General features: G+C 40.6%; 1 protein-coding gene across 5 annotated transcripts in view; it reads right to left on the reverse strand.

Moving 5' to 3' along the window:
* Cep135 (centrosomal protein 135kDa) overlaps nt 1-18,509 on the reverse strand; it is a gene marked incomplete in the record, with an annotated part of 69,744 nt that overhangs the window by 21,842 nt on the left and 29,393 nt on the right. For all 5 annotated transcript variants that reach the window (XM_013518558.1, XM_013518557.1, XM_013518556.1 and 2 more), the window contains 8 exon segments: nt 1,147-1,332; nt 1,582-1,692; nt 2,604-2,772; nt 4,958-5,013; nt 5,722-5,876; nt 5,950-6,065; nt 12,107-12,258; nt 16,640-16,717. In XM_013518558.1, coding sequence (XP_013374012.1) covers nt 1,147-1,332; nt 1,582-1,692; nt 2,604-2,772; nt 4,958-5,013; nt 5,722-5,876; nt 5,950-6,065; nt 12,107-12,258; nt 16,640-16,717 — 1,023 coding nt within the window.

Below are 18,509 nucleotides of genomic sequence, written 5' to 3' on the forward strand. Positions count from 1 at the left end.
TCTCTTATATGAGAAACCCAAAATATAAATAAAGAACAAATGAAAGACAGATGATAAATAAGGAGCTCTTTCTCATACGGAAAGGGGATCAAGAGACAGATTAAAGGGTGAGAGGGAGAGAAGAGGAAGAAAAAAGGAATGAGGATGTGTTATGCACATACACTACACAGAAGGGGTGTGAACATTATGTAGTGCAAACATTTACTAAATGAAGTAATTTAAAACTATTAGAGGAGGATTTAGTTCTAATATCCAATAGCACCACGGCATAACTAGTCTACAGCAGTTTAATATATATTTAAAAATAAGAGGAGGAGAATCTGAAGATTCCTAACACACAGAAAGTTCATATTGTGGAAATGGAAATGCTAATTACTCTGTTTTGATCATTATATACTGTACACGTCATATTCCATAAATCAATATAAATTTACATGTTAATTAAAAAACAACCTAACAACAGAGTGAACAGAAGACCTCTGTAATGGGAGAAAATATTTGCAAATTGCATATTTAATAAGGTATCAAAAGATGAATGGACAACAAAATGCAATACCCTTATAATGGAATATCATTCAACCTTGAAAAGTAATGAAACATATATAACATGGATGACTGTTGGAGGTAAAGTGAATCTTACGGCTAAGTGAAAAAAGTCAGCCACAGGGACATATACTATATAATTCCACTTATCTGAGAAACCAAGATAAGTCAAATCCATAAAGACATAAAATAGACTAGTAATGCCAAGGGTAGGGAAGAAGAGAGTGTAGTATCTAATGTATTCACAGTTTTGGTTGGCAAACATGAAATGTAGTAGAGATAGTGGAGTGTGGTAGTGTGTGCCTGCAATCCCACCTACTTAGGAGGCCCACACAGGAGGACTGCAAAATTTGAGGCCAGCATAGGCAACTCAGTAGACCCACTTCATACGTAAAACAAAAAAACAAAATAGGTAGATAGAGGTTAGGGATGTAGTTTATGGTAGAACACTTGCCTACCATGGGTTCAGTACCCAGAGTTATCAGAATTAATGACAGAACATTACCATTGAACTTGATTACATCAACGCTATATCCTCATCTCAATAAAGTATCTTTGAATGTTTTCTAAATAATGCCTTTACTAGACAAACCAATGCATTACCTCCTGAATTTCTTTTTCTAATAGGTCCACTCTTTCTCGAAGGTGTCTTCTCTCTGTGTCAATAGACAGAAGTTCCAGTCTAACTGAGCTGCTTTCTCCTTCAGCTTGATGAGCTTTGATCTCCCAGTCTTCAGCGCAGTTATGAAGCATCTGAAATCTATCTAACAAATCTTGATTTTCTTGCTCCTGGTTTAAGCATGATGAAATGATTTCTAAATTAGTAAACGATCATTCATAGGAACACCTGTGTCATAAAAACATATACACATTGGGAATTTTGTTCTAATTTAAGAAGCATCGGATATCTGTGCAGGCAGATATCTATGGGAAATATGATATGATCTATGGGAAATATGGCAGTAGGCAAAATCTATCGGAGAGAACAAACACACACAAAAACTCAATGTTCAACAGAACCTAAACAATGTTTTTCACCTTAGCAGCCATTAAGCTCTCCCATCGGGAAACTTCAGTTATGTAATTATGAACTCTACTCTTCATTTCTTCCTTTTCGTGCACTGCAGCCTCCAATTCCAATGAGATTTCCTATAAATTAGAAATTGAAGACAGTTGTACAGCAAATACAACATCCCAAATGATGCCTATTTATGTTCAAATAATTCCTTTGGAACTGGAGAGAGTAAAAAACAGGAAAACTGTTCAAAGGGTTATTTTTATGTATTTTTCCTAGCAGATAACCCACCTTTTTAACCCACCTTTATCACACATCTCCCACAAGAGTCCTGACCATGTATCTGGTTTGTACAATACGGGTTAATAATGGTCAAAAGCTGACCTTTAAAAAAAAATTCATATATCAGCAATATGCTTTGTTAAAAAGTACTGAAAGTAATTTCTAAAAACATAAATTATTCAAAATCACTGGTATTCTTGGTATAATGATTTAATAAAACAGCACATGCAAAACCGCTACTCTCCAGTGTTTGCGACTCTAAAATATTCACCAATTTATTTACAAATATATGTCACAGCCAAAAGAAGTATATATACTTACAATCTGTGACAGGTCCTTAGAACACAGAAACGTTTCCCTGTGAATGACACTCATGTCCTCACCCACACTATGACCATGACTTCGGCCAAAGAGAATTCTGAGCTCTTAGCAGGTTCCCTTACAAAGACCAAAATGGTGAGAAATTGGCTGAACCCAAGAGACAGCCTAAACTACAGTGATATATATATATATATTTTTGGCAGTACCAGGGATCCAACTCACAACCCAAGTAGGCACTTATGCCACTGAGTTATATCCCCAGCCCCTTAAACTACAGGTTTTAATACCCTGACAAAACCACTCTTCTTAAAGAATTAGTTATGTTACTTATATTTGTATCATTACATTTTAGAATAAAATAGTAATTTAAGGCTTTAATAATTTAGTAAACAACTAAATGCCATACTATGAAATGATCAAAGTTTACGTATTATGCCAATACCTGATTTTCTCTTGCCACTGTAGCCAGATCATCTTGTAATCTTCTGTTTTCCTTGAAAGATATTTCCCTAGACTTTCCTACTTCATCAAGTTCTTTGAGAGTTCCATCAAGCTGACGCCGGAGGCTGCTGATTTCCCGGTCTCGATTACTCAGTGTTTCCTTTAGTTGGCTGTTAAAAGGTGATATAGAAATAATAAAGCTCTTGAAAAACTGTATTTCTTTTAAATGAAAACTGCTGTAGCCTGAAAAGTATACTAAAAATAAACTCTACAATTATAACTGCTACATTTAGATTAATTAGCTTATTTTAGATTTCTAACAATCATTACATGCAAATGAAGCCATAAAACAAATTTATTATTCCAAAAGCCACATAAACACAGAAAATTTCCAAGTGTTAAGTGCTAAATGTAATAGATTTAACGGGCAAATACTGAATAAATGTTTACATTCCCACTCTGATATGAAACATAAAGGAATGTAATAGAAGTGTTAATTAGTGACTTTTGTCTTTGGAAAGACTAGATATAAGTAGGCGCCCAGAGGGAGGGCCTCCCGTGTACAGGGAGTCGCGGGCGGGGAGCACCTGTCTGGCTCCCTGCCTCATAGGCGCCCGGAAGGTGGGGCCCAGTTGCATAGGGAGCCATGGGCGGGGAGTGTTGGTCTTCGGGCTGGCTCGCTCCCTGTCTCATAGGTGCCTGGAAGGAGGGCCTCCGGCGCACGGGGAGCCACAGTCTTCTGACTGGCTCGCTCCCTGCCTTGTAGGTACCCAGAAGGAGGGCCCCTGGCGCAGGGGGAGCCATGTGGCGGCGAGTGCTGTTGCGCGGCGGCCTTCAGGCTGGCTGCCGCCACTTGATGGAGAACAACCATGACACGGAGGCACAATGACATAATTGGCCCACCATGCACTGGCTACAGATGCCCACCCACAGATGTGTGTGAATCATTCAAACATGGAGAAACCCCTGGGAATACATGCCATACAACGGGTCACTCTTGCTTCTGCCATTGAGAACCAGAAAGATCCAGAGTCAGCAGAGGAGCAGCTGGTGAACAAGGACTCGGAGAACATGAGAATGCAGACTAAGCCCACGGAGTCAGAGGGCCTCTGGACTGTGTTCATGAAAGCCGTTCGGAAGCTGTAAACCAGGAGGACCTTGCACAATACCTGCAGAGACTCCCTGGAAGCCATTCTTCCCCTGACAGTACAGGCTGTGGTGGAGCTGACAGTTGGGGAGAGGACACTAACCAGTTGTGGGGTCCCAATGAGATGGCAGGCTGGAGAGAAAACGCTACAAAAAATGGCTTTCGCCCCAGACAGCTCACTTGATTTTTGACAATTCTTAGGCTGTCACTACTTGTTAGACCCTTCTTGCGTATCTCTGTCTTCCTGAGAAACCACTTTGAAGATACCACCATGTATCACAGCAGCCTTTGATATTTTCTTACTAATCTATCCACAACTCTGCAATGTTTGTATTGTTCCTATCCTATTTCGTAAATGGATGCATGTCTATTATTATGTGTTTCCTACAACAACCATTGAGAAAAATTAATGATTATTCAATAGGTCTATTTATTTTCTTTAGAAGCCACTTTGAAGATACCGAAGTATAGTACAACTATTGATAATCTCCTACCTCTTTTGTCTATAACTCACTATTATTTGTCTATTTGTTTTCCTGAGAAACTATCTTGTAGATAACAATATGTAAAACAATAACCATTGATAACTTCTAACCACTTTGTCTGTAATTTGGTAAGCCCCTCCATTATTATATTATCCTTCTTTTACTCTTTAAAATAAATAAAAAAAAAAAGACTAGATATAAAATATAAAATTGTAGGCAGGAGCAGAAGCCCATGCCTGCAATTCCAGGGAGGCAGAAACAGGTTCTAGTCCCACCTGAGTTCCAGATTGTTTCAAAAGAAAAAGTAAAAAGGGCCAGGGATATAGCTCAGTGATATAGTGCCCTTGGGCTCAAATCTCACTATTACAAAAAAAAGAAAGTAAAATTGGAAATAGTGCTCAAGTTTAGAATGGAAAGTAACCCAAAACTGCCTATTAAAGTAAATTTTAATGATTAGGATCTGAGTTAGGTAATTACAGTAAAATTCAAAAGCAAGTAGAAATGTAAATGAATAATTAGGAAAACCTAAGTGTTTGGATGTGGATGACAGAGGAATTAAAGGATGACACATTTTTAAGGGAGAGACTGAGGAAATGATGCTGTCACTGACAAAAATGGGGAAATTGAAAAAATAAATTTTCCTATTACTGAACTGCTACTAAATAAAACTACAGTTACTGAAAACGTCTTAAAAAGCTGAATGTCATTTCATGAATTACTTACTTGAGAGATAATTCATACTCCGAGATAGTTATCTTCATCTGAGCAACAGCTTTTTCCTACAGAAATTATAAAAATATGTAAGATTCTAAACCTTTCATATAGAAATATCTTTAGCTAAATTTGTATAATCTATCACATTTGTATAGTTAGGTATATAGTTTAATCCTATAAATTATGCAGAAAAGAAAGCTCTAAGTAAACATATTTCCAACCCCCATTTCTACCTTACACACTGGTATGTTTCTACCCACCCTAAGAACTTGAATGGTTTCCTTAGTTTGCTTTAATAAGAGCTGATAGGGGCTGGGGATTTAGCTCAGCGGCAAAAGCGCCTTCCTGGCAAGCGCAAGGTCGTGAGTTCGGTTCCCGGTACCGGAGAAAAACCAAAAAAATAAGAGCTGATAAAATCACCTTCTAAAAATGGATATCCCATGTTAAAGATTCAAATTATTGAGATAAAAAGAAACTTAAACATATTAGAAAGCCGGGCATGGTAGTGCACGCCTGTAATCCCCACACTTGGAAGGCTGAGGCAGGAGGACCATTGTGAGTTGGAGATCAGCCTGGGCTACCAAGTCAGCTCAAGGCCAGCCTGAACTACATAGTGAGACCCTGTCTCAAAAAAGACAAAACAAACAAACAAAAAACCGTATTAGAAGACATGGTCTTGGATCTGAGGAACTTACATGTGGTAGTAAGAACTGCATACTCAAACAGAATAAAACAATCTTTTGATGCTGAAAGCATACTTAACAGTCACATACTTTAGCAGCCAGGACCTCCTGCAAGTTTGCGATCTTTTCTGTCTTATCATCCACTGTCTCCTGCAGGAAGTCTTTCTCCTTGTCAATAACACCAATAGTCTTCTTCATCACATGAGCCTCTTCACTCTGTGAGGTCATCTTAACGTTTAGCTCATCTGCACGTGAAAAGACACATTTGTTGGGCACAGTAAATTCGTGTTAGCAAAAACAAAACTGAAAAGCACTTACCTATTTTTTTCTCCAGCATTTTAATTTGTTCCTGGGCAGATTCAAGTTCACTTCTTTTTAGGGACAGTTGGTGCTGATGGTCCTCAAGTGACCGCTGTAGCTGCTCATTTACGATCCTAAAGAAGCAGAGGATAAAAACGAAGGGCACTCTTTATCTCTCAGAGAAATAATTTTTAAAAATAAGATGTCAAAGTATTTTGACTTATTTTTATTTTACAGCACTTCCAGTGTAACTAATAGCATCATATTATTTCTTACTCTCTGCCATGCTCCATCTTCCTAAGACTAATACAGTATAAAATTTGAGTAAGTACTCTTTTCTGAAAGGTTCTTGACAGTCTTCTCCGTTTCCTCTAAAATCTATTTCTAAATGTGGAGGCAAAAGGAAAGTTCTGCTCTTATAGCACAGCCTAGCACTTCGAAGGACTCAGCATAAACCCTAACCCCAGTGTGAACTCTAATTTGTTTCTTACTCTGAAGAGCTCACAGCGGAGAAGGCTGACACTTCTTGTAGTGCAATGGTGATGCGAGACTAAAGACTTGCTTTAGGGGGTAAAGAAAGGGCGCGTGGAAGCCTGGGCAATCAGCAGTAACGTCAGTTCCAGGGGAGTCTGTCACTGCCCAGGAGGCTCACTTTGGGAAACAGCGTGTCTGAAAGCTGTGACAAGCACTTGCTCTCACGTTGTCATCGAGTCTTCAGAATGCTTTTTCCCTTTGAGCCCGGAGTTCTCTCAGCCTGGCCAGAAAGAGAAGGCTCCACTCCAGGCTACTGGTCAGGTTTCTTTCAGTTTTCCTTTGAGGATAAGACAGGGAGGAAGACACTACCGGCAGCTTAGCTTAGCACTGCCCAATGGGGAGGAGGCTTGGCTTCCAGAACCAGCAGTAAAATGGAACATTTGTATTGAGATGAAGAAGCTTCACAGGCAAAACTGAGGGATTCTTACTATTCCAATAGAAAGTGAATAGTCCAGAGGTAGGAATGACAGTCACACCGGGACTGGCTTCTTTAGAATTATATACGCAAATCAAAACACATCAGAATCACTGGGTTCAAGCAATATCACTTAATAAAATTCTCTGTGAGGTCCCGTTGACTGTAACACATTCAAGCTATTCTAGAGCTGCTGTCCTGTGGGATGCAACAGCACAGTGGTACCAGAAATGTATTAGCTCATTTAATTATTGAAACAGTTCCATAACTAGAACTATTAACCCAATTTTACACAAACAAATACTAACTTGTCCAGAGTCACAAAACGAGTGAAGGCAAAGAAAAGATGAAAATCTAGGAGAGCCTAACCTGTTATCAATGTTGGTCTACTGTAGCATATTGTCCTCCACACACTATATAGGGAAGCCAATGTTCTCCATGTGGAAAACGTCTATCAGGAAGCTAGATTCCTTCCAAAAATGGGATGGCCCACAGAGTACTTAGTGGATGTTAAGTAGCGTGCAGTGCTTGAAACTCTAGGCAGAAATTTAATCATCTCTTTACTCACAACTCATACACACAGTAATCTTCTGATGAAAGCTGAGTTGGTAGATACAGGCAGATTAACATCTTTATTATTACACATATAAAGGAAGCCCCTGGATGAGTCCTAAACACAGCTTTGCCTTTTTAAGTTCAAGTAAAGACAGGAAAAGCAGCAACAGAGCTTGCGCATCAGGCCCTGGGGTAACCTTTCTGACTGAGTACTGTGACAGTTCACCTTCTTCGTTTTTGAGATAGGGTCTGTGAGATGGGGTCTCTGTGGAGCCCAGGCTGGCCCTGATCCCCACTTCCTGCCGTGGCCTCTTGCACGCTGGGATTATGCTGTGCTCCACCACTCTCCACGTGCCACGGCTAATCCGGATCGTCACTCCGGTTGTTAGAGGGCCCTACGAGAGCAGTGAAGCGCATTTCTGGGTGCGTCTCGCTGCTCATGGGCTGGAACCTTGGGGACTGTATCTGGCCCACGGCCCCTTCACACAGGCTCTTCCCCTCGTGCTGCTTCCTGGTCCCCATGCTGTTGCTACCTTGGAGCCAGTCAACCATGGACGGAAATCTCCAAAACCGTGAGCCAAATAAACCTTTTCTGCTTTGCATACGTACGTGTGGTATTTCATCCCATTCACAAACAGCTAACCAGTGTTGTTACCAAGATAATGGTTATCTTTGCTCTTTCTTTTTAGTACTGGGGATGGAAGCCAGTGGCTCTTTACCACTGAGTTACATCCCTAGCCCTTTTTAATTTTTGTTGATTATTTATTATTAGCACTGAACCCAGGGTCTTCATACCAAGCTACATTCTCAGCCCACTTTTTTATTTTTATGTTTTCAGCTTTTCAGAAAGGATCCCACTAATTGCCTACGTTGCCTGGGCTGGCGTTGAACCTGTGATCCTCCTGCCTCAGCTTCCCAGAGTGCTAGGATTAACAAGTATGTGATACATGCCTGTCTTTAATTTTTATTTTGAGACAGGGTCTTGGGAAGGAGCCCAGGTGGGACTCAAATTTGTAATCCTCCTGCCTCAGCCTCCCTCAGTGCTGGGAAACAGGTGTGGCCGCAGCTCCTAGATGGTAAAGGTCTTCTGAGTGCAGACCTGGGGTGAGGATCCACAGGGAACAGCTGAACAACTGCCTGATTATGTGTTCATAATGGTGTTTGGAAATGAAACTGTGAGGACTAGGTTGGTGGGGAGACAGGAGTAAGTTCAGCTTCAGAATGCTACACAGCACAGCTAGGAGGAACAGCGTCCTACTGGGGAGAGCAGTAAGAGCGACTCAGGGTCGGGTCCTAGCTCTCCACCTGACAGACACGGGATGGTTATGTTCATCTCTTGAGACTCAAACCCCTCAGGTGTGTTGTGTTACACGGTGTCACACACGCTCTCATTTTATGGACACAAGTATTTCCTTTCATGACACAATGTATTTTAAACAAAGACAGCATCTTACCTGGTCCTTTACTCATAAGAAGTGTTTAAGTTCTAAAATGGAGCTGAAGCACCATCTAACAGAGGTCAGCTTGGAATTGTGATGGGCTAATAGGAGAAAATGTTGATGTGGTATCTGTTTTATTTTGGATTTCTCCCCCGAGTCTCTGGGTATAGCCCACCATTCCTCGAGCCACACTATTAGTAAATAGCATCTCCTGGTACACCAAAGACGGAAGAGGAATTTTGATTGGTTTTCTTTTACGTTTCTGCAAGGGGGTGGTGTCCTAGTTTACTTGGATCCTTCAAATTCTTGCTCAAACAGTTTTTACATGTTTAAATGATTAAAAATACTTTTCAACCAAAACTTGTGAATTTGTGACATAATAAAAGTATACAAAGTCCAAGTTTGTGTCTATAAATAAAGTTATATTAAAACACAACCACATTCCTCCATTTATAGATTGCCTACAGTTAATTCTGAGCTACAAAAGCAGGGTTATGTAGGTGTGACAGAAACTGTATGGTCTTAGAACACGGACAGTTCACACAAAGCTTGCTGATCCTGGCTCTATAGCTCCCCTAGCTTGCTCCGAGGAGCAAACAGGCATCTTTCCTGGGTAGAAAGACACTCCTTTACTGCATTATGGAGTTTTGATTTGGGCATAAAATCCTAGGTCTCAGTAAATCCTACATTTCAAGGAAGACAACAGTCATCTAACTTTAAAAAGTTACAGCCCCTGACGCTACATTAAGAGACCAGACCAAAGACCATCTCAGCAATTAGAGACCGTGCCTGACACAGAAAAGCCTTTTGGGAGGTACTGAGATTTGGTAAAAAATACCTGATGCAGGAGGGAAAGAGAGGAAGGTCCGTGAGGTGGATGGAAGGGAACATGTGCCTCGCCTACCTGACAGTCCATTTCTCACGTGTGCATCACAAAAAGGAGAAGAGAACTGACTCAATAAGAGGAGTAGCAAGAGCTCCATTATGCATCTCAAAAGTGGGACCAAGTCACTTTTATGTCAGAGCCAAATAGTTATGAAATCATGCAATACGCCCAGGTTATAAAGGACAGGACAACTCTCACAGTCTCCTGTAGCGCAGTGACTGAACGACTCCCGGGTGGGGGAGAGGCCGACTGAGCTCACAAGAGCAAAGGATATTAGCATAAGAAGAAAAATCAAGCAAACAAGTAATGTAGCTATATTCTGAAGAAAAAGCAAAGTGGACTAAGTGCCAGACATAGTCAGCTGGATACACAAGTAAAAAGGATACATTAGTAATTTTTTTTTTCCTTTGGTACTAGGGATTGGGCCCAGCGCCTCATGCACGCTAGGCAAAGGCCAAGGCAAATGCCATATCCCCAGCTTTTGATGTTTTGAGAGAGGGTCTTGCTAAGTTCCTTGCCCAGGTTGTCCTTGAACTTGGCTCCTCCTGCTTCACCTCCTAGATCACTGTGATTTCAGGTGTGCTCCACCACACCTAGCCAGATCAGTGATTCTGGGAGATACAAGCACACCATGATATCCTTACTTGGAAGGTGAATGTAGACATTAATCAGAAGAAGAGGGGCAGGCCCACGCAGGTTTCCTTCACACAATACAGACAGTGCTCGAAAAGAGAGATGAGGGTGGGGGGCGGCGGCGGGGGGAGGGGAGCAGAGCAGCGGGGCAGCGTCTGTTTCAGTTCTTCCTAAAGTCTATTTCATAAAGACAACTGAGCAGTGCAACTGAGGACGCCTTGTACGAGTCCCAAACACAGTAACCCTTAACTGCTCACACAAACCAGCGCTTCATCTTAGCGCTTCATGCTGTCTCACAATCAGGTTAACACTTAACGAGCGACAGTCTCAGGCTTTTCCTCTAATTATTCCTTTGAGTCTCACCTTTGCTGGCTTATTTACACATACTTCTGTGACTTAGTTTCTGCACAGTGAATGTGTGTCATCATTCCTTTTGGCCCCGAGTTCTAGACAAATTTCTTGAGCTTGTTTTCGACTTCACCAACTCAAGTCTTTTCTTTTTTTGGTACCGGGAATCAAACTCACGACCTAGCGGTTGCCAGGCAGGGGCTGTGCCGCCGAGCGGTACCACGGGCCACCACGTCAGTTTTCTGCACCAGCCCATCTACTGTTCAAAAACCCTTTTGCTTTAATAGGTCGATTTCTTTTAAAATTATCATTACAATCCTTTCTGAATGCTTCAGTCTGATTTAGTTTCAGAGACATAATATCCTGTTGGCATCTGAAAATCTTTCCCTGATTCTTGCTGTAAATGTAAGTGACAGATCTCCTCTGACTCTTCCGCATAGTGCTTTTCTGCTGATATTCAGTATCTTTACTTATAGCAGATACGCAACCGAGAAAAATGGATTTTGTCGGTGTTCTTGTTTCCTTGAGTCTTATGTGTTCAAAAATGATTAATGGCTAAACAACAACTTAGTACCCTAAGGCATACATTCTGCATTATCACATCTGTCTCCCTTATCAGTCAATATAAATCAGACAAGTCTTCTGATCTTATGTAAGAAATATTTCTGCAACCTGGCCTCTGTTCCCCACCTTCACTGCCACCGTTTTCAGTCTGGATCTTTGGACTCTACCACCTGTCTACAAACTCTTGTTCCATATTTTTGTCAAACTTGGTCTCCCAGAGGGTACACTACTCATGGACTCTCTTTTGTTAAAAATTTGTTTCTAGGGTGGAGGTGTAGCTCAGAGGTACAGTGCTTGTCTAGCAGGCTCAAGATCGTGGGTCCAATTTCTAGCCCTACCCACACTCATACATTAAAAAAAAAAAATTTCTAAGCTGGACAGGGTTAAAAAGTAGGAGTAGGAGGTAATTACTCAGATTTTACATTTCTTTGAGAGAGACAAGAGAAACAAGGGAAATGGCATGCGTAGAAACAATTCTACAATTTTCAGCAATCTTATGCTATAGAGAAAAATTATCTGAAGCAGTCATTAAGAATTTTAAAAGGAGGTAGGTACAAAAATCTTGCCTACAACATATTAATTTAAGAAAGTTTAAAAAAATATAGATACCCAAATCACACCCAGATTTATTCAGCAAATTAGAACATCCAAGATCTGCCTCATAACCCTGACTTTTCAAAAGCTCCCAGGTGATTCTGCTGCAAGACCAAAGGTACAGTCTGAAACTCTGTGGACATGAACCATATGCACCTAGAAAACGTTTCCCCGGAAGTGAAATAACAAAAGCTCTAATAAACTTACCTAAGGGAGTTCACCTCTGTTTTCTGATGGGATGAGTCACCAGCCACATGGCTAAGCTTTTGAGCTTGGAGTTTGGATTTGTTCTCTAGTGACTCTATCGTTTCTTTCATTATTAACACTTTAGATTGTAATTCGTATTTTTCACTTTCAAGCTAAAATTTAAATTTCAAAAATTAACAGGCATATTTATAGGGTCTCTACTTTTCACAGGCACTTTTTAATAGTATTTCTGAAAGAAAAGAAATTATATTTATTTTTTAAACTTTAAGAGTTACATTTATATTTAGGTTCTAGATGTCAGAAGGCACATACTCATTTACTTCTCTTCCTATCACTAAAATGAAAGAAAAGATACAAACAAAAAAAGACAAAAGGGGCTGGGGATTTAGCTCAGCGGCACAGCACCTGCCTGGCAAGCACAATATTGTGAGTTCGATTGCCGGTACTGGAAAAAAAAAAAAAAAAGACAAAAGAAAAAACAAACTCACGCAGCAATGGAAACAAGAAGCAAAACAACTCGCAGACTGAACATTTTGAAGACTTAAAAACGAAGACATTTAGTAGAGTCAACTAAATTATGGAAAAACCGGAGCAGAAAATGTTGTAAACCAAACCGTTATCCTCAGTCTTGTGTTTCTTTTCTTGCTTTTCCTCTTTGTTTTGAGGCAAGCTCTCGCCACGCTGCCCAGGCTGGCCTCACACTAGTGTCCCAGCGACCCCTGCTGCGGGCTCCCAAGCAGCAGCTCGGGCATATGCCATGGTGCTCAGCTCCTTGCTTTTCTTTGGTGTACCACATTAATAGGATTCCCTGAACAATGTACTGCTTAGCTTCACAAGTTTTTGAACTTTATTATTTTACTTTTTGACTTTTTGAGACAGGGTCTCGTTATGCAGTTCAGGCTGGCCTTGAGCTCACTTTGTAGCCCAGGCTGGCCTCGAACTTGCAACAATCCTCCTGCCTCAGCCTCCCGAGTGCTGGGATTACAGGCGTGCGCCACCACGCCCGGCATGGTTTTGAGCTTTAAACAAGTGGTATCACATTGCATGCTTTCCTTAGCAATTCATTTTTTCGTGTATCGTAGTATTTCTAAGATTCACAAATGTTGATCTTAGCAATCACTATTCATTAATTTTTGGTGCTCTGCAACACTGCTCCATATTTCTTTTCTGCTAACAAATGATGGCATGAATTTATCATTTATCCACTTTCCATCCATGGACCTCTGGCTTGTTTTATGTACTCTATCAGAGAACAAGCACTTCTGGCTTTGTAGGCCCCGGAGTCTGTGACGCCCCTCCACCAACTGATAGGCAAAAGCAGCCAGACAACACAGACACAAAGGAGCAGTCCTGTGCTACATAAAAACTCAATTTACACACAGACTGCCGGCTGAATTGCCTTGAGGACCACAGTCTGCTGACCCCCCGGGGGCACACACCTAGAAGGAATTGCTGGCTCTGAGCGTATGCGTGCCATGCTGGATAATGCCAGGCTACTCTACAAAGGACTGTCTTGCACCCCCAGCAGTTACATACACTTACACACTCACTAGCCCGTACTGAACTCTGACGACCTGATGGGAAGGAAATGACTGCACTCTATATGAGGTGGAATATCGCTTTGTATTTATTAGTAATTTGTTACTTTCACATCTTCTGTGGAAGGGGCCGGGGCACAGAAGTACAGCTGCCATCTCAATTAGTGGTTTGCTTTCAATTTATGGTTATGAGGTAAACAGCTTTCGCCATTAGGGTCCAGTTTATCTGTTTCCGTTTAAGGTATGACCTTGTTTGTGTCGGTCTAGCGGTGCGCACACTTTGGCACCACACACCTGCCTGCTATGTGCTCATGGGCAAGGTTCCTTTCTGCCTCAGTTTCCTTGTCTGTTAAGTGAGGACAATATTAGCATTTACTTTATATGATTATGAGAACTAAACTAATATATATGCATAAAATATTGATGAAAGTGTCTGCCCATAGCGAATGCTGTATAAATGACTGCTCTATTTCCCCAAGGTTGAGAAGATTTTTCCTTGCACTTCTTTAAAAATGTAATGAGTTTTAAACACTCGAGGCTGTAAGTACTCTTGAAATGACTTGGGGGTATGGTATATTTGAAGTAGAATCCAATTTTTTGTCTTTTTTGAATGTAAGTAGCCACTTTTCCCAGAAACAATTACTGCATAATTGTTCCTTTTCTCACCAACCTGAGGTTTTGCTTGTATGTTCTGCAGTGCTGGGGACTACGCCTGGGCCTGGAGCCTGCCAGGCAAGCACCCCCAGCTGCGGTCCATCCCGGCCCAGTGGGAGTTACCTCGTATGTGAGGCCGCCTTCTATTTGTGGGTTTGCTCTCCTGGGTTTTATCAGCCTCCATTATCCCCATCTTAATTATAATGATGTCAAAGCCCACAAATCTGGGTGGGTGAGTCCAGCACCACAATTCTCTTTAAGACTTCTACATGACTCTTGGCTTTTTGTTTCCACGTGTATTTTAGAATTGACTGCCAATTTTCATAACACACACACTCACACACATACCCCTTGAGATTTCCGCTGAAATTACATCAAAATTACTCTAGAGAATAACCTTGGAGAGAAATTATTTTTATAAATATTGTATCTGTCACTTTTTTTAATAAACTTGCTGGCATGTCTCCGTTTAATTAGGTCTTCTTTAATGACTTTTAGTGAGGTTGTATAATGTTTTCTGTAAAGAACCCTACAAATTTATCCAGAGACACCTTAATTATTTATTTATTTATTTATTGTCATTTTGGAGACAGGGTCTCGCTATGCAGTCCAAGCTGGCCTTGAGCTCACTTTGTAGCCCAGGCTGGTCTTGAACTCCCAAGGATCCTCCTGCTTCAGCCTCCCAAGTGCTAGGAGTACAGGCATGCACCACCACGCCCAGCACCCTTATATTTTTAAAAGTATGTATTTTTATTTGTTTTGACTGAGATTTGTCATTCATCTGGAATTCAGTGTGCATTTGTATTTCTATGATTTCATATTGTCTAGAAAATAATCAGTCATTATTTAAACACTGTCTCTCCCACATATTCTATTATACGGTCCTCAAAGTGTATAACATATAAATTCATATTCAACTAAATACAGATTAGATCCTATCACTCTATTTTCTAACATTTTAACATCGTGTATTTCCTATCTTCTAGTTTCATTCCAGTAACATGCACTACGTTCTTCAGATGTGCATTCCGGCTCATTCTTGCTTTCAGGTTCTAGTCAAGCCGGAGTGATAAGGATCAGATTTACTCTCCTGCCTGAAAGAACTAAAAAATTGGACTAAATGTAGGAAAAAGTAGTTTTCAAGACACTGGGCAAAAGAAAATGATAGACATAGACCGCCGAGATAGGAGGTAAATGAGATAAGCTTTAAGACTCCTGCAATACGCCTGGTGAGCTTGCAGACTGGGGAACAGGAGAGGGAAGCTGGATGAACACCGGAGGTCACCCTATGTGCAGAAGGTAGCAGTGTGAGTCGAGAAGCTGCAAAGATTGTGGACAAGAATGCACAGCGGAAGCTCCAGAGCTCAGCACAGAGAACGAGGCACCCAAGGCCAGGGAGAGAATCATCAGGAGTAGAAGGAACAAATTCAAGGCTCAAGCAGGACCAGGAACAATACCTGTTTCCACTGGTCTTTCAAAAACCTTACCATTTTCAACACACAGCAGGTAGCCTACTGAAAGGGCTTTACCCCATAGTGAAATAAAATTAGTTCAAGACTATATGTTATGCCGGTTCCACCTACGGAAGCTTAGGAGCAAGACTAAAAAGGATCAGGGTACTTTCCTTATAATTTAACTGCATCACAAAACAAACTTCGAGCATTCACAAGAATACAAACTAGCAATCAATAGGCAAAATTCACAGTGCCTGGCATATAATCTGTAATTACCCGGCATCCAAAAAAAGCAGGAAAATATAACCTATGATGAGGAGAAAAATCAAATGACTCAGGTGATAGAATTAGAAGGTAGATAAATAGCAACAGTGATGACACAGTGATAGAAAGTAACCAAAACAAAACAGAAAAAAGACTGTCAGAAAGCATTCCAAATGATTAAAAATCGTACCCCTAGAGTACAGTTAGCCCGCTATATCCATGGGCTCCATATTCACAGTTAGCCAGCTATGCAGTCAGATCTATGATGGCTGCATGTGTACTGAACATGTACAGAATGCTAAATGCTTAAAATATGCCAGGTGCTCTTTCTCTAAATTATTTACATGTGTTATTAACCTATTTAATTTTCACAAAAACCCTAAGAAGTATTAATTCTAGTAAAGAAATTCAGGGTCAGAAAGGTCAAGTAACTTGGCTAAAGATACAGCAGGAGACAGATGGATCTGAACCTAAGTAATCGGCCTTCAAAGTACATAATACTATATGCTGCTATATAATTTTACTAGCATATTATTTTGTAATTTTAAAAAACCAGTGCAGTAAAGCTAAAATTGACAGTCTTTCACATAATACTATACCCCAAATCCAGTTTGATCAATTACCTGATGAGTAACACATGTCAAATGTTCAATAGTTTTCTCTAATTCTGATTTGCTAAAAGCACTCATTTCCTCGATATTCTGAAAGAGAATTTAATAGAAAATGTTTATTTATATCACATAATAAGACAAAAATCACCAAATTAGGCAATACAAGTTGACTTTTTTTTTTTTCTCTTTTTGAGACAGGGTCTCACTATGCAGTTCAGGCAAGCCTTGAGCTCACTTTGCAGCCCAGGCTGGTCTTGAACTTGCAACGATCCTCCTGCCTCAGCCTCCTGAGTGCTGGGATTACAGGCATGCGCCACCAGGCCCAGCTGGCAATACAAGTTTAGACTACTATTATACTTGTCTTTTCACAAAACACAGAAATGTTTTTGAAAGGAAATCATTAAACATCTCATAAAAACAATACTTTTAGTATTTTTTAAAAAAGCGCAATAGGTTCTCATTTGTATATTCTCTGCCTCTATTAGTGAGTGATTACTGAGAGGACACATACTGGTGTGGATTCATTAATACAGGCTTGTACAGCTCAATCCATATCAGCACAATTACAGAAAGGGAAAAAATCAGCAGGCAAGGCAACAAACTCAGAAGTATGCCTTCAGAAGAGAAAAAATGAAGAAAAAAATACCGAGTATGAGAAAGGAAATGCAAGATGAGGAAGATACAGAAAACAGAACCCTGTAAGATCAGGCAAGGGATGAGAGCTTCAAGCATGAGCTCAGCAGTACAGACACAGGGTTAGTTTCCTGGTTATGCTATCTCATCCAGTGCTTACCGCTGGTAAGTCCAGGACAAGCAATATAATTTGGGATTCACTGAGTTTTTCTAGTAGAGATCAATAGTTATTTATTTAACTTTTTCCCTCTCTCTCTCTCTCTCTTTTTCTCAGTGCTGGGGATTGAACCCAGGGCCTCACACATACCAGGCAAGTGTTCTACCACTGAGTTTATCCTACTTATCCCCCCCTTAAAAATATTTTTGAGACAACTTCTCATTAAATTGCCTAAGCTGGCCTCAGACTTTCAATTTTCCTGGGTCAGCTTCCCCAGCAACTGGGATTACAGGCCTGTATCATTATGCTTGGCTTCATTCATGCTGTTGATTAAAAATTAAAAAAACATCTGGTTCAAAGGATTACTGTGCTGTAATTATTTTATCAAATCACTTATTGTTTATTAAATTATTCAGCCAGTATTAACTGAAAATATACTGTACACAAAGAATCAAGCTACATGCTAGGAGTATAGCAGTGAATAAGTTGGACGGTCTCTAACTTCATAGATACTAGAGTTGATGGAAAAAAAGACTTTATTTTGTGTTGTTTTGTTTTGTTTTTGTGGCGCTAGGGATTGAACCCAGGGCCTTGTGCATGCAAGGCAAGAACTCTACTACTGAGCCACATCCCCAACCCGACTTTAAACAGGGACTAAAAATAAAATTCAGGAATATTCTTCTAGGAAAAGGAACAAAAGGGTCAGTTATCAAAAGCAATCTTGAGTCTAGAAGGCTCACTTCCTATCAGAGATCTGGTCATAAGGACGAACTAGCCAGACGAGGGGCTTGAAGGGATGGAGGACCCTTCCACCAGCCACATAGAAAAGAGAAAGCCCATTAAGCTGCAGCCTTGAGAAAACGGGCTGGCGGTGGCAACAGCAGAAGTCAATTTATGGAAAAGAAGTGATCACTGAAGTCCCTGAAAATAATCAATGGATTTTAAAGTTGAAGTGATGGGATCGGATCTTTAAAAGATGACTCTAACTTCAGTGTAAATGTCTCAACTGAGCAAAATGAAGTCCCGAAGCCTCCAAGACAGTAACATGGGTGAGGGAGAGTGACGACCAGAACAGAATGCTATCAAGAGAAC

The sequence above is a fragment of the Chinchilla lanigera genome, unplaced genomic scaffold (genome assembly GCF_000276665.1).
Source record: "Chinchilla lanigera isolate Chin_1 unplaced genomic scaffold, ChiLan1.0 scaffold00046, whole genome shotgun sequence".
In the NCBI taxonomy this organism is placed as follows: domain Eukaryota; kingdom Metazoa; phylum Chordata; class Mammalia; order Rodentia; family Chinchillidae; genus Chinchilla; species Chinchilla lanigera.